The 17973-nt window shown below is 53.5% G+C and overlaps 7 protein-coding genes across 7 annotated transcripts; 5 read left to right on the forward strand and 2 right to left on the reverse strand.

The window, feature by feature from the left end:
- Positions 1-384: 384 nt before the first annotated feature.
- On the forward strand, positions 385-1548 carry SETTUDRAFT_129703 (uncharacterized protein). Its single transcript, XM_008025965.1, has 3 exons — positions 385-604; positions 687-970; positions 1031-1548. Exons 1-3 carry the CDS (start codon positions 538-540, stop codon positions 1385-1387), a joined length of 708 nt encoding a protein of 235 aa, XP_008024156.1. The 5' UTR covers positions 385-537; the 3' UTR covers positions 1388-1548.
- Positions 1549-6968: 5420 nt separating this feature from the next.
- Positions 6969-8755, forward strand: SETTUDRAFT_184057 (uncharacterized protein; the record flags this gene model as incomplete). Its single annotated transcript, XM_008025966.1, has 5 exons — positions 6969-7079; positions 7140-7269; positions 7335-7402; positions 7461-7888; positions 7947-8755. The coding sequence occupies 5 exons, from the start codon at positions 6969-6971 to the stop codon at positions 8650-8652; spliced, it is 1443 nt and encodes a 480-aa protein (XP_008024157.1). The 3' UTR covers positions 8653-8755.
- Positions 8756-9333: 578 nt separating this feature from the next.
- SETTUDRAFT_38739 (uncharacterized protein) lies at positions 9334-9852 on the forward strand (the record flags this gene model as incomplete). Its single annotated transcript, XM_008025886.1, has 3 exons — positions 9334-9451; positions 9474-9549; positions 9573-9852. The coding sequence occupies 3 exons, from the start codon at positions 9334-9336 to the stop codon at positions 9850-9852; spliced, it is 474 nt and encodes a 157-aa protein (XP_008024077.1).
- A 431-nt stretch (positions 9853-10283) lies between these two features.
- Positions 10284-12085, forward strand: SETTUDRAFT_46863 (uncharacterized protein; the record flags this gene model as incomplete). The annotated part of the gene is made up of 4 exons (XM_008025930.1): positions 10284-10497; positions 10619-10901; positions 10952-11690; positions 11755-12085. Exons 1-4 carry the CDS (start codon positions 10345-10347, stop codon positions 12083-12085), a joined length of 1506 nt encoding a protein of 501 aa, XP_008024121.1. The 5' UTR covers positions 10284-10344.
- Positions 12086-12875: 790 nt separating this feature from the next.
- Positions 12876-13481, forward strand: SETTUDRAFT_108242 (uncharacterized protein; the record flags this gene model as incomplete). The annotated part of the gene is made up of 1 exon (XM_008025967.1): positions 12876-13481. The coding sequence occupies one exon, from the start codon at positions 12876-12878 to the stop codon at positions 13479-13481; it is 606 nt and encodes a 201-aa protein (XP_008024158.1).
- Positions 13482-13926: 445 nt separating this feature from the next.
- SETTUDRAFT_38742 (uncharacterized protein) lies at positions 13927-15327 on the reverse strand (the record flags this gene model as incomplete). Its single annotated transcript, XM_008025887.1, has 1 exon — positions 13927-15327. The coding sequence occupies one exon, from the start codon at positions 15325-15327 to the stop codon at positions 13927-13929; it is 1401 nt and encodes a 466-aa protein (XP_008024078.1).
- A 354-nt stretch (positions 15328-15681) lies between these two features.
- SETTUDRAFT_38743 (uncharacterized protein) lies at positions 15682-16092 on the reverse strand (the record flags this gene model as incomplete). Its single annotated transcript, XM_008025888.1, has 1 exon — positions 15682-16092. The coding sequence occupies one exon, from the start codon at positions 16090-16092 to the stop codon at positions 15682-15684; it is 411 nt and encodes a 136-aa protein (XP_008024079.1).
- Between the last annotated feature and the right edge of the window lie 1881 nt (positions 16093-17973).

The following is a 17973-nucleotide window of genomic DNA, read 5'->3' on the forward strand; positions in this document are numbered from 1 at the left end:
TGCATACGTCTTGGCGGGCATGCTGGGTCAGCAAGCGAAACCGAGGCTACAGGACGGCAGCTCAACAGCCATTGCCCTTGCCCTGACAGCAGTGCCGTGCACAGCAAAAGTAAGAAAAGCAAAGACAAGCGACGAGTTGGAGGAGACATCTGCCGCTCACCAGAGCCATGGGCAAGTCAGCAGGCAAGACATGACATGTGTTTGGCGACGGCGGGCGCGTCACGTCCATTTGCTAGCGACAATGTGACGTGCGGATCGAGTTGCCGAGGTGGTCGCGTTTTCCCCGGCAATCGTCACGTCGAGCGACCGACTCCCTTTGGCTTCCGCACCGGGCTCCGCACTTTGCTCTTGCGCTTCCCCAGACGCTCCATCCCATTCTCTCCACCCCACTGCTTTTCCTCTCCCTCGCCATCTCTCCCTCGCCATCTCTGCCACCAGCGTCTCGACGCTTTCTGCACGCCCAAGCCCGTCTTGTCCTTGCCTCGCCCTCGCGATACCTGCTCAGCCTGATATCCGGACCCTTGGAAAGCCGTCTTCATGGTTGCCGACGCTCTAGTTTACCACCCGACGGTGGCGCATTACCTCAAGTTTGTTGCGACAACTGGTATGTGTTGCTCTGTGGCCATGGCCTCGTCCAGCGGATAGCCTGGCTATCAATGCCCATGACGCTTCTGACGCAAAGACAGTCGGGCGCGACAAAGTGCTGCGAACGCTGCAGTACTTCTCCCGCTTCCTGGCATGGTACCTGTACCGCACCAACCGCCCCACGTCGGCCATCGCCCCCTTCGATGCCACCAAGAAGCAGTTTGGCGCAACGCGCAAGTTGATGCGCGTGGGCAAGTTTGTCGAGCACTTCAAGGCTGCCGCCATTGCTACCGACTCCAAGACCATGGACCCCGTCCTGAGGTTCACCGCCATTGGAAGACAGCTGGGATATGCACTTTACATGCTGTGCGATAACGCTTGCGTGGTACGTCTCTTTGGCCGAGGAATCCAATGCGCCACAGCAAGCTAACATGTGACAACGCAGCTCGACGCAACCGCCATCCGCAAATCCTCATTTGCCCCTCGTCTGCTGCGCGAGGGCTACCGCGCGTGGTTCGCCGGAATCTCCTTTTCCATTGCCTCGGGCTTGTACTCGTACTACAACCTGCTGCAGCGCTCCAAGGCGCTCACGGCCTCTTCGGACCCGGAGAAGGTGGTCGAGACAAAGAAGGTGCAGGTGGAGCTGAATGCTGTCAAGGTGCAGCTGATTAGCGATCTTTGCGACATCACCATTCCCAGCTCGGCTCTCGGCTGGGTTGACCTGGACGACGGTATTGTCGGTCTTGCGGGAACCACGAGTTCGTTGTTGGGCGTGTGGGCACAGTGGAAGAAGACTGCATGAGAGTCAAAGGGGGTAGTGGTGGGGGGAGAAGAAGTCATGTACCATTGAATGATAAGGAAAACAGCGGAGCGTGTGGGTGGGCGAGGAATTGCATCTTGTTCGACTCTTTCATTTTTTTTCTAGTGATACAGATACTCATTGCGGTAGTGAGTGAGCTAATTCCTGTTTTTCCGTTTTGCCGTTCCAAGTGCTTGTGAGGTTTGTGTTGTCGACATGTACATGATGTGTGTTTTGGTGTTTGTGGTTTGTCAAGGAAACAAGTGTGTGCTTTTGTGCGTACATACAGCTAGTTATAACTATGCTCGTTCACTAGACGTCTTTATAGAATAACTCCTCAGTCTAAATTAGCTGAACTCGATATGTGAATCATTGTTTTCATGACTGCAAGTGTAACAGTGCCCTCGGCGTTAGTACAGTAAACCCATGTTTGTACACTGTTCTGATGTATTTCACTCCCTCACTCCCTCACTTACCTATGCATACTGTCTATCTATCTATCTTCTTACTTACATCTTACTTGGTTATTTACTCACTCATTCACTCACTCACTCACTCACTCACTCAACACCACATCTCCAAGCCATCCATCCATCCATCCATCCATACTCACCCCAAAGCACATGAACCCCCATATTCCCTCCTCCCTTCTCCTTTTCACGTTTTCCCGCCTCCATTTGCTTTTCTTCGGCTCTAGGCTAAACTTGCCGCTTTTACTACTCTGTGACACGGTGGGCCTTATTGACTTGGCCATCAATCGATGTGTGTGTCTGTGTGTCTGTTTTTTTTTAGAACCGAGGTGGTCAAGTTGGTGGAGTTGACTGGCTAGCTTGGAAATGTGGTTGTGTGTGGATGCATGGGTGAAAGAAAAATCAACTAGACTTGTTGGTGTTGGGGTTATTGTTATTGTTGTTAGTGTTCGTGCTAGTGTTGCTATGGTGGGGGTTGGGGTGCCTTGTCTGAACGGAAAAGGTCGGGTGGTAGATGTAGTTGTTTTGCCGTGTTGAGCGGGCGAGCGTATGCAGGTGGGAGTAGGTGTATGACCAAGGTTAGTACGTGTGTCGAGGTGTAAGTATACGAGACTCCATGTGTCAGTGCTACGGTGGTGTAGAGCAACATAGCAAAGACTTGTTACCAACTAGGTTAAACGGCAATGGCGTCACCACAATAGTGTGTCGTATATGTCGTGTGCTATATGTGTGTGACATGTCATGTACCAAGACCTAACGCCATGTGGGATACCCCGCCATGTCATGATCCTGGGAAAGCGTGAAACCAGCGTGTGCATGTAGGTGTATGCCGATGTCCATTTTGAAACGGTGGAGCTGAGTTGGTAGGTAGAGTGCGGGGTCGAGTAGTTATCTCTGCATTCTCTGTACGTAAGTACATGTAGAGAGACGGAGAGAAACGTGGAGGGAGCCACTGTGTGGGTATGGCGTGAATAGTCTGGAATAAAGAGACTGCTCTGCACAAAGGATTCATGCTGAAACCATGGGGTTTGACGAGAGGAATAATGTGGGTTCTTATCGCACGTGGAGGCACGTGGAGCGGGTCTTGAATCACCACAAAGACGTCGTGGACGGGCCCAGGCCGGCGACCAGTAGGCGGGCCGCGCTCTTGGATGCTGTGCGCAGTGGCGGCGTAATTTGGTGGCGGAGACTAATAGTATCGCTCTACTGTACGAGTGCGTACATGGCTGGGAGCTGCAGCTGGACCAAGGCCATGGCTTCTGCCGTGCCATCTTTGCTCTTTTTTTTTCTTTTCGCTGAGCACGGCTAAGACGTCCGCCCATGCCGCTGTGTGCCGGGGCTAGACGGCAAAAGCACCAGTTAGTTGATGAGAAGAAGGAATAGCTAGTACACTACACCTACACAGCGAGCAGCATGTCGGCCGATACGTGCATCTTTTCCATTTGCAACGCCGGCCAATGGCAATTTAAACCGCTTGGCTAACACATGCAGCAGACGCCGACGACGCCCACCTGCTTTTTCCTGGCGGAGAGGGTGTAGTGCCATATGCACGCTAGTCCACTTTGGGCGACGGCCATGGCAATAACAAAAAGGCGTGCGGAAAAACACAAGACAGCGTGACTGCAGCCGCACCGCCAGAACAATCACAGCATCAAGGGGATCGGGCGATCCTGGCCACGGCAGAGGCTGGGATGCGACCCACTGTCACTTGCAGTCTGGCGTCATCCTTCCATGGGTTCCCAAGCATGGCTCCGGAAAAGCGCCTGTTCAGGGCATGGCGCTCAAATGGGCCGAGTCCCGAGTCCCGAGTGCCGCCATAAGTACTACATACGGTAGACATACAGTAGTAGGTGCATGCAGTCTCATCTTTTTGCCTGTGTCATTCAACACCATCATGGCATTGGCAATACGAATATCTATTACACTGCCCTACCCAGGCACGTACGCCGGAGCACGCGGATCGGTACGGTACCGATAGGGTTTGTGCTATATCAGTCTTGTCTCATCGTCTATATGGCCTGGCAAGGACATGGTCTTGGTGGAAAAAGTAAGCGGTAATCTCAAGAGGTTGCTCAAACCGTACAAAGTCGAATTGATTTAGCTATTGGCGGGATAAGCACGGCATGGTGGACGGAACACACTCGGATACTTACGTCGCCCTCATGCAGACGCCCAAGGAATTTTTCTTTCTTTCTTTCTTTCCCTTCTCTGCTTCTTCGCACCGACGGAGGTCCGGCCAGGCGATTGAGCGGATTAATTGAGGCCCGTCAGCAACAACAAGGAGAAGAAGAAGAAGAAGAAGAAGAAGAAGAAGAAGAAGAAAAAACACATGGTTGTCATGTCGAGTAGTGGTAGCTTGCATGCACCCTAGTGCCGGGTGCCGGTGGAGCCCAGGACAGTGACATGTGGCAGCATCCGCGTGAGAAGGCCATGGATGGGATGGGCAGATTGATTCCTAGTAACTGGCCGAGCCATGTGTGAAATGCACCGTCTCGCCAGGTGGCCATTGCAAAGCAAGGCAACCGAAAGGGCTAGACATGGTGAGATCTGGATCGCCTCCCCTCATTTGCGACACAGCGGCTTGAGATTGGCGAGCACGAATGGTCGCCGTGGTCGCCATTATCAGCATGTAGGCGTAGTCTGTATGTATGTAGGTACTGGGTGTACGTATGTCTGTAGCTATGCATGGAGATACTTAGTGCCTAGTAGTATGCGTACGCCGCCCTTTTCGCCTGCACCTAGCACAGCGCCCTCTCAACCGCCCCCCCCCCCCTTGCATCCTACACCAATCGTCTCGTCGTCTTTGCTGCCGCCAGCCCATGGATAGCGAGCACACACACACACACCACTAAAACGCGGGCCCTGGCAGGACTGTGTTCATGTGGACAAGCAGCAAGAGTCAGCAACTCGGCGCATTTGTTTGGCGGTTCCTGCGTGCGACAGCTTGGACAAGGCCGCTCTCCACCTGGTGCCAAGTCTCCCGTCTCCCCATCGGGCACATGCAATAAGTAAGTACAGAGGTGGCTTTCAAAAGTTCTTGCTGACAGGGGCTGCTTGGTTACCACCAAAAAATACAGCCAAAGACTATAAATTGTACTTTATTTGCAACTAAAAGGCTTTAAAATATAAGTTTAGAGAAAAGAATAGCTCCTAAAGTGTACACTTGTAGTAGTAGGCTAACTATATTAGGCTACATTACTGTACCTAGACGCTGAATTAATCGTGGAAAGGTTATGACGAGAATTCGGTCCGATGGATCCGCGCCTCAGCAAGAACTTTTGACAGTCACGTCCGTATACATGGCGATTGCTTGTGCTTGTCATGGCTGCCGCGCGGACCAAGGACGACGGATGGCCTCTTGGACATGGCGTGCCTGTGTCGTGGGAAGCGCTACGACGTTTGTCTGCCGACCTGCGCCCGAAGCGTAGGCTCGAATGGTTTACACCCCCGACACTCCCCTGCAGGGCACCGTCACGGCGAATAGGAGGTTTAACGTGATGCACCCACAGTCAAGATGGGAAGGGCTGTGGGCATTGGAATGGGCCACGACCGGCCCGCATCAGAAGCGCCGTTTCGTCGCGCCCACAGCCCACCATGGCCGCCCACACGCCCGCCAGCCGTCCACACGAGCGCGTGCCTGGCTAGTAGGCAGGCAAGCAACGTCAACCGCATTTCCACCCATCACGACTGTCCGCCTGCTGTGAGCGTGCCCTGTACAGTGTCATTGGCTCGACACTCGCGCTTGTGATGCGAACGGTTGGTTTGGCCACGCGGTGCGGCCGACATGCTCCCCCCTCAACTTGGATCGACGTGGTGAAACGCTGCTGACAAGGGGCCAGGGCCAAAGTCGTATATACGCAAATTCACTCGTCCCGGTGGGCCCCCGTCTCCAGTGCCAGTGCCAGTATCAGACAAGATTGCCTTGCCAGAGAGAGACGGCGCACGTCTCTCTCTGTTCCCCATCCTCCCTCGTCCTCCCCCAACGGCGCCACCAGCGGGAACTACCATACCAAGGTTTGGATCGTCGCCGGCGCCTCTGCCTTCCCTGGCTATACAAGGCCATTATCGCCAGCATCGTCGCTTGTCCTCGCCCTCCGAACGTGTAGGCGACCGGCTAGCACCTTTCTTTTTCCCAACTAAGCGACATTGCAGCACGCCAGTCGCATGCAGCGCGCAGCACTAGAAAGAAAAAAACAAGAACTCGTGCCCCCCATCCACGCTTCCACTTTCCTCCCAAACGCAACAGAGTTCTGGCCTATCTTGTTTCAGCCGACTGTCCACAAGACTGCTTTGCGGGGTGCCAATAGAAGCCCGCCATGCCAGCAACCATTGTGCGCTTTTTGCTCGCCATCACACCACCTTGTTGCTCGCCATCTCCCGTCACTCGAGTCGGATCAAATCAGCATACCAAACACCAGCCGGGAGGCTCCTAGTTGCCATGTGTCCAGCCCCCCCTAAAACGACACACTACTACTACTACTAGTCCTAGATATCTTTAGAGGGGGTGTCTTTGTCCGAGTCCAGATGGCCTACTGTAACTAGTGGGCCGCCACGCTGCTGAGCACTAGCCCCCGTCGTTCAAGGGAAAAACGTTTACGGAGAGCACGGATGGCGGCGTCTCATGATAGCCATAGTGGCAAGCCCTGTGTGACAACCTATCACGGCAGGGGGTTCGGACTTGTACAGGCGCTCCCTGCCGCTAGCTGCATGGCCCAGTTTTGATCCTCCATGCGGGACAGCAGGGGTTGCACCATGTGCTTTAGGGAGGTGTAACGCATGCGGGTCATGACCTTGACATCCGCCTTGGGATGGCCCACCCGTTAGGACTTAAGTATTAGGTCACCATGTCTCCTCGGCAGACGTGCAGCCTCACCTGCCTCCATAATCTGGACCCTACCCAAGAGCTACCCGTTTCCTCCCCCCCTGCTTCACCTCCGACTTCTTTCTCTTTGCCCAAGGCTGGCAAGAAAACCCCCCCCCCCGTAATGGAGTTCCATTACTACTAGTTAATATCAACCATACGCACCAAATCCGCTCTTCCGCACTGCCCCATCCAAGTACGACTCTTCAAAAGGCATCCAAGAAGAAGAAAAAAAAGGGCGAGCAAAGTAACCATGAGCAACAACACCGACTACTTTACAAATCCAAAGAATCACCCAGATAATGCTCATCTACCGACTCTGAACCAACCCGCTACCATCTTGGGAATAACGATTGCTTTCCTGGTATGCGGCATTCCTGAATTATCCATGAATTTCTTGAACATCTCAACTAACATCAGCTAGGGCGTTGCCATTCTCACCGTGTGCCTGCGGTTATGGGTTCGTCTCAAGGATCGGCTCTGGGGCTGGGATGACTTCTTTGTCGTTCTTGCAGCCATTGCAAGCTTTGTGGGCGATATCATGGTGTGTCGGAGTACGTGTGCCCCCCCGAAGCCGGCCCAATCCGCGCAGCTGGCTGACCGTGCTGTGTGTGTGTAGTGCCGAAAGATGGCCTAGGTCTGCACCTGTGGACGCTGGACTGGACACATCTCGTCAATTATTTCAAGGTATTGAATCGCTTTTGAACATGTTGAATGTGTTTTTTTTTGTTGACATTGGACGCAGCACATTTACTCCACCAACGCTGCATATGCTGCTAGTTCGACCCTGATCAAGTTGTCGATTCTCTTTCAGTATCTGCGGCTGTTTGCCGAAACTGCACCATCAACTTCAACCCGCATATATCACCTCTCGCGGCGTCTCACGTGGGGCATGATTGCCGTGTGTAGTGCGTGGGGCTTGACCTTTTTTCCCCTCGCACTCTTTTCATGCAGACCCATTGCAAAAAACTGGGATCCGCTGGTGCCAGGTAAATGCATTGGCTGGGGCAGCAAGGACCCGGAGGAGTTCTTCGCCATGTTTCTGGGCCATGCTGTTAGCAACTCGGTGCTCGACATATTGGTGCTGCTACTGCCAGTTCCATTCATGACTGCACTGAGGATTGCAGGCAAGAGCCGAGCGGGGTTGATTGGCTTGTTCATTATGGGATCCAGGTACGTTGTGCATAGCCGATGGATTGGAGCGAATAGGACGATGCTGACGGCCAACCAGTGCAGTAGTAGTGGCAATAGGCCGCATCATTGCTCTTTCAGTCAACCGCGCTGGTACGGTGCCTGTGATTGACATGTCGTTCTATACGCCGCTCGTGTACATCTTTGCCGTTCTGGAGGTCAACTTCGCCATCATCACGGCTTCTATCCCCATCTTCTGGCCCGCCATTGCGACGCTGGCATCCAACAAGATCTTTGTCGTCAACGAAGTCGAGATTCGTGTCGAGGACGTGACGAGGCATGAGAGCTTTGATTCCAACGGTGGCATTAGCCTGAACGACCGAAAAAGCACACCAAGTGGAGAAAACAAGATGGGCGTCGTCACGAGGGTCTCGGATCACATCACTCGCAAGTCTGGCGAGAAGCTTTCGCTAAGCACCCACGACCGAAAGCCAAGCAAAGGGTCTCTATCAGTGCGGTCTGCAGGGCTGGGCCATACCGGCCGTTCGCCCAGCAATGCCTCGTCGATTGGGAATTCCTTTGCCGACTTTGGCACCCGTCCAAGCCAAGACTCTCTACACCACCTATACCGGACATGCAGTCGCGAGAACCAGAGTTCAAAGAGCCTGACGCGGGAAGACAGTGACGACTGGTTTGCGGAAATGGACCGAGCCAACGCTCGTGCACAGGCGACGAGTGCTCAGGCGACGAGTGCTCCGACGTCACCATTGCCGTTTGAGAACATGAAGCCGTCTGATACGAAGTAAGGTGGAGCTACGGGGGGGGGGAGGGGAGAGACATGGTGGGGGGAGGGGATGGGGATGCATGCATTGGCTTTTGTCGTTCTTTCATTTGATACCCTGCAGCAGCATGCCGACATGTCTGCCTGCCTGTTTCTTTTTTCTGTCCGCCACGCCCACACGAAGCAACCCCCCAAAAAATATAATTGCTAATGCATCAGCGTCGACCAGCATAGATGGTATGTAGTATAATTGCAAGCCCCACGTGGAGAGATTGCGGAAAAGAAAAACCGTGGATAGGTAATACGTCGTCGTGGCACCCCCCAGGCCGGGCTGGAAACTGCCGCTCGGTGGGTGGCTCGGCCGCGCGCCGTTCGGGCCGATGAGGCTATCGTGTAGCGATGGTGCCCCCATGTTTCGGCCTCATGTCGGGACACACCATCTGGGCATATTGCGCATGATGCCTTCTGCTCGATAGACGCTTGTCTGCATCGGCGTAGTCTTGGGCGGCGTGCTTCTCGGAACAGCATTCATACCAGCACTAGAAGCTGCCCCACGTGCCGGTTGTGTACGGTCCCCCGTTGCCATCGCCACACGTCGTAATCATCCCTGAACCAGCAATGGTTCATCGCGCCCCCGATGCATCGATCAAGTCCCTGTGCGTGTCGTCTCTGATCGCGGTCGATCTACTCGGGAAAAAAGTGCACAATGGCCTGTTTTTTGGCTGGGAGAAGGGTCGCTCTTCGGGCGTTCGGCGGCTTGTTGCAGCGAGAGTCGCTTCATAAGCCCTGGGGTGTCAACCCAGGGTATCTGTACAATGCGCCAGGTACGTACCATGCCGAGGACAGATGATCGAGATAGCAGCTTTCTCACACAGGCGCAGATGTCGTCCATCAAAACAGTCGAGTTTGCCGAGTGGCTGGGGTGAAGGTACATGTCACGTGCAGCACGTCACGTGCAGCCTGGCATTGGCCGGTCAAGCTTCATGTGGCGTCGGCACTAGCTGCTCAATCCGGTCCAGTGCTGATGCTTCGGCACCGCTCCAACAAAGCATGGCAAAAGCTTGACTTTGGTGATGATGACGCACCATGCAAAAGACTGGCATCCGTGGCTGGAGAAGACGACGCTCTGTTCGCAGGCCCCAAATGCACGACGACCATGGGCCGAGGAGGCTTTGTTCTGTTATCTGATGCCGCGGCCGCACAACCTCCTCCGGATAGTGAGTGATGAGTAAGTAGTCGAGCCTTCGAGGATCCCCCCGGCTGACGACGACCATGTCTCGGTATTCGCGTGCCGGATGTTGACACCTGCTACTTCAGGAGTCGTTCAGTGCCACGATTCAGTTCTATCTGCGCCACTCACACTGACAGACACACCCTGTGGCATATTTGCCGCCCTCTGACTGGCCACGGCGCCTGGGTCTGCGTCTACACTTGGCCCAGCCTGGCCTGAAGCAAGAGGCTGATCACACGGCATTTCATGGCCCCGCAGCAGCGGCACCATTCAGCATCTCCGCAAGGATCGCATTTGAAGAAAAGAGAGACCGATAACTACTGGGCTGTGCGCTCACAGAAAAAAAAAACTCTCGCTTTGTTCCTCGTACAACGGCGTCTTTCTGCAATCAAACGGCCCTTCACGTGGCGACTCGCAAGAAATCGCGCGACGACAATATTACCTACCTGAGCACATCTTCGCGACGGCGTACGCGCAGCCTCAGCCATGGCTTCTGCCGCAGAAGTCCAACGCGAGACCACGGAGAAGGACGCCGAGCGTCGCGTTAGTGTCGCAAGGACGGAGAAAGGCCGCTGGGAACGCCTGTGGCCCGTTATTGCCTGTGGTGCTGGTCTCTTTAGTGATGGATACCTCAACAATGTACGGTTCGACCCAAAAAGCGAAACCAAACTCCCGACGCGACAACTGGACCCTGGCCCAGACGCGCCCTTGGATGAATGAAACAACATGGCGAGAAAACAAAAGGCTAATCCACGTGTAGATCATCGGGCCTGTAAACACCATGCTCAAGACAATCTACCCTGATTCGTACAAGACGTCCTCGGCGCAGGCCAATGTTTCGAGTATTACGTTTGCAGGCACCGTCGTCGGCATGCTGTTTTTCGGCTACACATCTGATCATTTTTCGCGAAAATGGTCTTTGATGGCGTCGACGATTATCATCATCCTGTTTGCGATACTGGGTACCGCTTCGTATGGAGCCGGTGGTAGCCCAAGTGGTCTGCTCACGGCGCTGGTGGTATATCGCTTTTTCCTGGGAATTGGTAAGACGGTGAAATGCCGCTTGCTGACTACAGAAGCTAACTTGCTATAGGCATCGGCGGAGAATATCCAGCCGGCAGCGTGGGCTGTGCCGAGTCGACGGGCGAGCTCAAGGAGGGCTCAAGAAACAAGTGGTTTATCCTCTTCACCAACGTCCAAATCGACTTGGCCTTTTTCATCAGCGCAATCGTCGCCACGGTCGTCGTCGTCATCACAGGCGAAAACCATCTGCGAGTCGCTTGGCGCGTCTGTCTGGGCATTGGCATTATACCCCCTCTTTCGCTGCTTTACCTTCGTCTCAAACTCCAGGAACCAGAAGCGTTCAAGCGCGAGTCTCTGGCCAAGGCCCAAACCCCATGGCTGTTAATCATCAAGTACTACTGGTTCCGTCTCACCATTGTCAGTCTCATCTGGTTCATATACGACTTTAGCGCCTACTCGTTTGGCATCTACGCAACATCCATCCTGGCTAACCTGCTGGGAAAGTCTGCGCCCTTGTGGAAGAGTCTGGCCTGGAACATTCTCATCAACTTTTTCTACATGCCGGGCTGCCTTGCAGGTGCCTTTGTCGCCGATATGCCGTCCATGGGCCCCAAAAAGACTTTGTGTATTGGGGTCGTCTTGCAAGGCATCGTCGGTTTCATCATGGCTGGATGCTACCCCTGGCTGAGTAAGCCTGAGAATGTTGCTGGGTTTGTTGTTGTATACGGTATTTTCCTGGCGCTCGGCGAGTTTGGTCCTGGAGACAACATTGGTTTGGTCGCATCCAAGACTTGCGCTACTGGCATTCGGTATGTCTTGGGAAAAATTTCTTTTTGGTGTGCACCATGCCCAGAAGCTAACAACAGCATCCAGAGGACAGTACTACGGTATCGCAGCTGCAGTAGGCAAGATTGGAGCTTTTGCCGGCTCTTACGCACTCGATGCTATCCAGAAAGCTGCAGGCAATGACGAAATTGCGGCCGGGCGGAACCCCTTCTTCGTAGCGTCATCGCTGGCCTTTCTGGCGGCTGCCTTGGTGTTGCTGCTTCCCCACATTGGACAGGATACGATTGACCAAGAGGACATCAAGTTTAGGGAATACCTCTCGGCCAATGGATACGACACGAGCAAGATGGGCTTGGAGGGCGCACGAATCGATGGTGAAGAGTCTGGTGTGCCGGAAGAGCAGACGTACACAAAGTAAGCAGCCGTCAATGGACGGTTTTCATTTGCAGAAAACACAACGTAATACCACATGAAGCATGCTACCTTGCGGCCCGTTAGCCTTCATGGACCACAAAAAAAAACAGCTACAACAGCCCCCGGACGACGTCTCAGAAGTCAAAGCGACCACGGAGACTAACACGCTTTAGAACTAGGCGCTTGTGCCTGGGCTGACGTACCTCGGCAGCGCGATGCTAAGCCGGAGAACTGTCGTGCCTCCATTACACCCACGTCACTTTGTACCCCCACCATGCCCAAGAAGCGACAGATGTCCAAAACCTTGCCCTACCTCACCCGTTGCCCAATCCACTCGCCCCGTGGTCAGACTCTGGCGCGTAATACCCTTATGCAATCGTTGAGACCACGCTACTAATTGCCTATGTGCCTTCGGCCTTAGTCCGCATCTCATCAACTCTAAAAGGCCAGAATTACGGAATGCCCACATCCAACCACACCCCCTCCCCCCTAGGCCCTTCGGCAACATGGAACCAAGCCATGATATCCCCACACAGAGGCAGAAAAACTGCGCCTTGGTGCAGGCCTAGTAACGTGCAAGGCACGGTAGTTGAGCCATAGCTAGACACTCCTTGTCGGTGACGAAAATTCCTAAAGACTGACTGTCTCGTCTTTCCCCCCCCCTCCCCCCCTCCCTTCTTCCCGCCCTCATTTCCTTTGCAACCCGTCTTGGCAAACTCTCGTGAAGATCTAAGTGACTGAAACACAGTCATACTTTGGCTTTATTTCCAAGACGCGATCTCCCAGCGTGCACCATGTCCCCGTCAGCCGTGCCGGGCGCGACGAGCGGTGCCCACACCAATTGCAAAACAGCAACGACATGCAAGACGTCTACGATCAACAACAACAACAGCAGCAGCAGTAGCGGCGCCTCAGACATCCCCGCCTGGGTCCAGCCCGATCTCACCCGCCTCCTACGCGTAGAACACCACCCCGGCTCCTTCACCAGCCGCTCCGTCTCGCTCGTGACGCTCCCGCCCGGCGCCCTCTTCGCCCGCATCACCAACCCGACGCCCGCGCCCGTCGCCTACTCGTCGGTCCAAGCCTCGCGCGACCTGCACATCGAACTCAACTGCGACCTCGTCTACATCAACCACAGCTGCAGTCCCAGCCTCGTCTTCGACATGGCCCGCTGGGAAGTCCGCGTTAGCGACCGCGGGCCTGGCCTCACGCCCGGCGACGAACTCACGTTCTTCTACCCCAGCACAGAGTGGAGTATGGCCCAGCCGTTTGAGTGTCTGTGCAAGACGAGCCAGTGCAAAGGCACCATTACCGGCGCCCGTGATATGCCGCTTGAGACGCTGAGCAAGTATTGGCTCAATAGCCATATTGAGGATTTGTTGGCTGAGAAGGCGGGTTGAGTCATGGCAATTTGCGTCTTGTTGTTGTTGTTGTATTAGTTGTAGTTATATAATAGCTGTAACTAGTTATATAACGAGGGTGCGTTTTTGTTTGGTTTCAGTTGTGCAGACGGATGACGGCAAAGGGCGTGTGACACGAAGGAAGTCTTGGAGTGTAGTGTAGTGTAGTTGAATTGAGTTATGTAGAGTAAAGTAAAGTAAAGTTACATTAGACCAGCCAGTGTCTTCATGCAGCGAGTGGGAAAAAAAAGAGAAACTACATATAAACTGTACATGCTTTTTTTTCTTTCTCAAGATATCATAAAGACGATTGCAACTCGTATAGTTCCAATCTAGTCCCGCATGTTCAGCTTCTCGGGCTAAGACCAAATCTTCCAATCCAAAAGTACGCCGTTTTCCTGTCTTCTTAGGCGGCTGGTTGGCTGGCGTCCAGACTCCAGGGGAGTTAGTTGTCTTGCCAGACGAGGTCGAGGGAAACACCACCTTCCTCGTCGTCGTCGTTGAAGAGCTCCTCGACCAGCTCCCCTTCTTTCTTCTGGTTACCATGCTGGTCCTCTTCCTCTTGGTCCTCTTCCTTCTCTCCCTTCTGCTCATCCTTCTGTTCCTCCTCGTGATCCTCCTTGTGCTCCTCTTCTTCCTTGTGCTCATCCTCCTCCCCCTCCCCCTCCTCCATCTCATCCATCTCCTCTATCTGCTTTGCATACATCTCCTCCAACTCCTGCATCTCCTTCTCATACGCCTCAAACATCTCCTCCATATCCGCCTCCTCCATATCTTCCATCTGCATCTCCTCCATGTCATCCATGCGCTGCTTCTCAAACATCTCAAACATGTCCTTCTCAGCCACCTCCATCTCCTTCTCATACATGGCATGCATTTCCTTCTCATCCATCTTCTTCATCTTCTCCATGTCCTTCTCATACATGGCATGCATTTCCTTCTCATCCATCTTCTTCATCTTCTCCATGTCCTTCTCATCCAGATCCTTTTCCCCCCGCACACTCGCCCACATCCTCAGCACCAATTCCTTCCTCTCCTCGATCCACGCTTCGAACCCAAACACCTCCCGGTCATCCCCATCTGCTGACTGGAACCACACCATCTTGCGCATCGTCTCTACCGACACACTCTTGGCACTCTGCTGCGTCTCACTGCTGCCATCGCCAGGCACAATGTAGTGGACGGGCGTAGAAGCAAGGCTCTGCGAGCGATGCATAATGTAGCGTCTAGCGGCGGGGCGGCAGATGTTTGCGTGCACAGTCGTGGTGTAGGAGGGCCAGTTGTTGGTGTAGAAGGTTTGACGGACGATGAAGTGTTTGTCAGGCGCTTCTGGGGCGAGCGTTGCGGTGGCGGTGGGGATGGAGGCTGGGTCAGGAAACGAAGTCTGTTTGGTGTCCTGCTCTGTGGCTTCTGGCGCGTTGGTGGTTGTCGTGTTGGCGGTATGGTCTGCAGGCTTCTTCGCCCTCTTCATATTTTTCTTGTTTGGCTTCTTATCCCCGGCCTGAGCGGCACACGACTCAGTGCTTGGATTTGGGGCTGCTGGACGCGGCTTTGGGAACGGCTTGAATCCGTCTTGTTTTGGTTTCTTGCTGCTCGTCCTGCCCTGTGACTTCCTCACTCTCTCCACAATCTCGTAAATGTCTTCGTACTTGAGTCGCACTTTAGATTTCTTGCCAGTATACCTATCAATCGCTTCGTTTACAACTCCTTCGACGGCTCCCTCTATGGCCTCGGAGTGTAGAATAGGCTCACAGTCGTCAGTGTAGGTCATACGCTTCTGCAACTTGCCGCTTACCCGATCTTCGTCCGTCTCTCCACATGGATGGAAGCCGCGGCGTGCAGGCATGAATGCTTCCTGGAATCCAGTTAGAGTTATGGCGGACCAGAGTGCTCCGGTGGAGCAAGGCGAGGATCCGAGGGCGAGGTTCGAATGCGGCGAGGGTGGGCTTGGATTCGACTGTGCGGAGGAAAAAGAGATTTTTGTGGTGAGTTTTAGTCCCCGCAGGCGGTATTTTGAATTTTATCTACTTGTTTGTCTGTGGGCAAACGGCGAGAAAAGGTGAAGGCGAGTTGTTAGCGCCTTTCACTCTCGCTCCTACACTGAGTGAATGGTGATTAGACCACCTGATGACGACAACTTTTCCCTACGCATAGCTGCGAAGATATCTCTAAGATACATGTGTATTAATCTGTGTCTCCGTTAGTCTCGTTTCACGCTCATAGGGTGAAGGATTGCTTCACTTACCGGCCTATATGGCTCTCTACCCTCCCCATACCCCGCGCCACTGTACGCCCCTCGATCCTCCATTTCCATCTCTGCACTCCAAACGCCATCTCTCTTGTCCTCTTCCACCTTCTGATACCGTCCCTTGTTCGCCCCCGGCCAAACAGACCCCTTCTCCGCATCCATCTTCGCCTTCTTGATCCTGCGATCGCGCTTGTTCTTCAACAGGACGAGCGTAATTATGAGGCAGAACATGCCGACTGTTGCGAGAAGACTCAGTATAATGACAATGACAAAGCCCCGTCTTTGGACGTCATTTTCGAAAATCGAGCCGTCTTGTCGGTCGCGGGCGCGCAGGGGCGAGGTGAGAAGAGAGAGCGAAGACATGATTGGCGTGAGATGTTCGAGGGATGCTTGTTCCGACGGCAGCAGGGAGATGTAGGTAGGACGACTGAGGGGGGAGTTGGCGCAGGTAATGGCAGTACGTCTCCTAGGCAATCCAACACCACCGTACAAGAGAACAGGAGAGAGCGAGCGAGCGAGATACACTAGAGATATGTATTAAACCGACCCCAACCAATCAGATCAAATCAAGGGACCAAAAACAAAAAAAAAACACAAACACGGAACAGCGAGACAACAAACAGGAGGGACCGTCGACAAGATAATCGATGAAAAAAAAGGAGGAACGAAAAAGAAGAAAAAGGAGGGAAGGAAGAAAAAAGGGAAAAGGAAAAAAAGAGAGGTTATGCGCGCAGCCAAAGTAAAGCAAGCATAGCCAGTCCCTAGTGCTAGGAGAGAGCGCAAATAGAAAAAAGCAAAAATAGATATGAAATGGGATAACTAATTGGGAACCCCACAAAACTTACATTTAGTCCCAACCCCCCCCTAATACAGATGCAATTATAAGTTTCCCACACACGTCCCCCCCGTCCCCTTCATCTTAGAATAAAGATCTGCCCCCGTCGCCCACACAAACATGCAAAAGTATGTACCAGACAAGACAAGACAAGACAAGACACGGCCTTGCGCACGCACAGTCTGTGTCTCCCCTTTCAGTCTCCTCTCTCTCCTTTAGTAGATATGATTGCAGCGCGCATCATCCCCTTCCCCCTTCTCTTGTCCCTTTCACGAAAGCAGATGAGAGAGAGAGAGAGAGAGAGAGAGAGAGAGAGGTCACAAATGACGCGAGTCATTTGCTGCGGTCCTGCCATGCTGTGTCATCACGTTTCAACCTACACTGCCATTATGTAACCACGACAAGGGGAAAAGTAGAGAGAAAAAAAACCCCCCCAGTAAGAGGGAGAGAGAAAGAGATAGAGAGGAGGATGAGTTATGCTACTCTCCACTCATCCTCCCGTTATCACTTCCCCCTCCCCCTCCCCCCAAAGACTCCTCCACGTATAACCTCCCTATGCAATCCCCCCCCCCTAAACAAGAACGCTACATCTGCATTAAGATAACACAAGGAACACGGAAAAACAATACCCTCCCGCACACGCCCACAGTTTGCATGGTCCTCCCCGCTGCCCCTAATTGCATCCTCTTTGATGCCATGCCATACTATGCCATACTATGCCATGCCATTCTATTCGGTGCTCGCTCGCTCGCTCGCTCACCTCCGTGCGTGCGCGCGCTCGTCCCCACCAGCCCAGCTCAGTCCAGCTCAGCCCGAAAAGTCCAAGCGCGCTGGAAATTGCGATGAACGGGGCAAGAGCCAAGGATGGTGCATATCCATATTCATATCCATATCCACATCCATATCCATACTTAGGAGTACTGTGCAGTATGTAAGCATGATGGAGATTTAGATTTACTTAGACATGTGGATGTGTGCATGTAGTATGTAAGTACGTGCACACCTCGAAACGGTTGAACACACCAACCAGTGCGCGCACCTATTTACGCCGTGCGCACACGCGCGTCTGTGTATATGCGTTTATATATATGTGTGTTTGTGAATCTGGGTCAACGTAGAGGCCATATACTGGTGGAGCTTGGTGCTGTGAAATTACATGTGGGGTGGAGGCGCTCAAGCCCTATGGCAGAAGGTTGGCGGTACAAATGTCGGGGAAGGGGGTGTGTGAGACGTGTGCGGCACAAAGACAGAGAGAGAGAGAGAGAGAGAAGGGGGGGGGGATGGCAAGAGTATGAGGTGTGCGAAATAAGGCTTGTTAATACATAGTGCAAGGGAGACGATGATTATTATGTGGTGGGTTGGGGCAATACTATGTACATATGCATGCGTCCGTGGGGTTGGTGTGTTGG

The sequence above is a fragment of the Exserohilum turcica genome (genome assembly GCF_000359705.1).
Source record: "Exserohilum turcica Et28A unplaced genomic scaffold SETTUscaffold_16, whole genome shotgun sequence".
Classification (NCBI taxonomy): domain Eukaryota; kingdom Fungi; phylum Ascomycota; class Dothideomycetes; order Pleosporales; family Pleosporaceae; genus Exserohilum; species Exserohilum turcicum.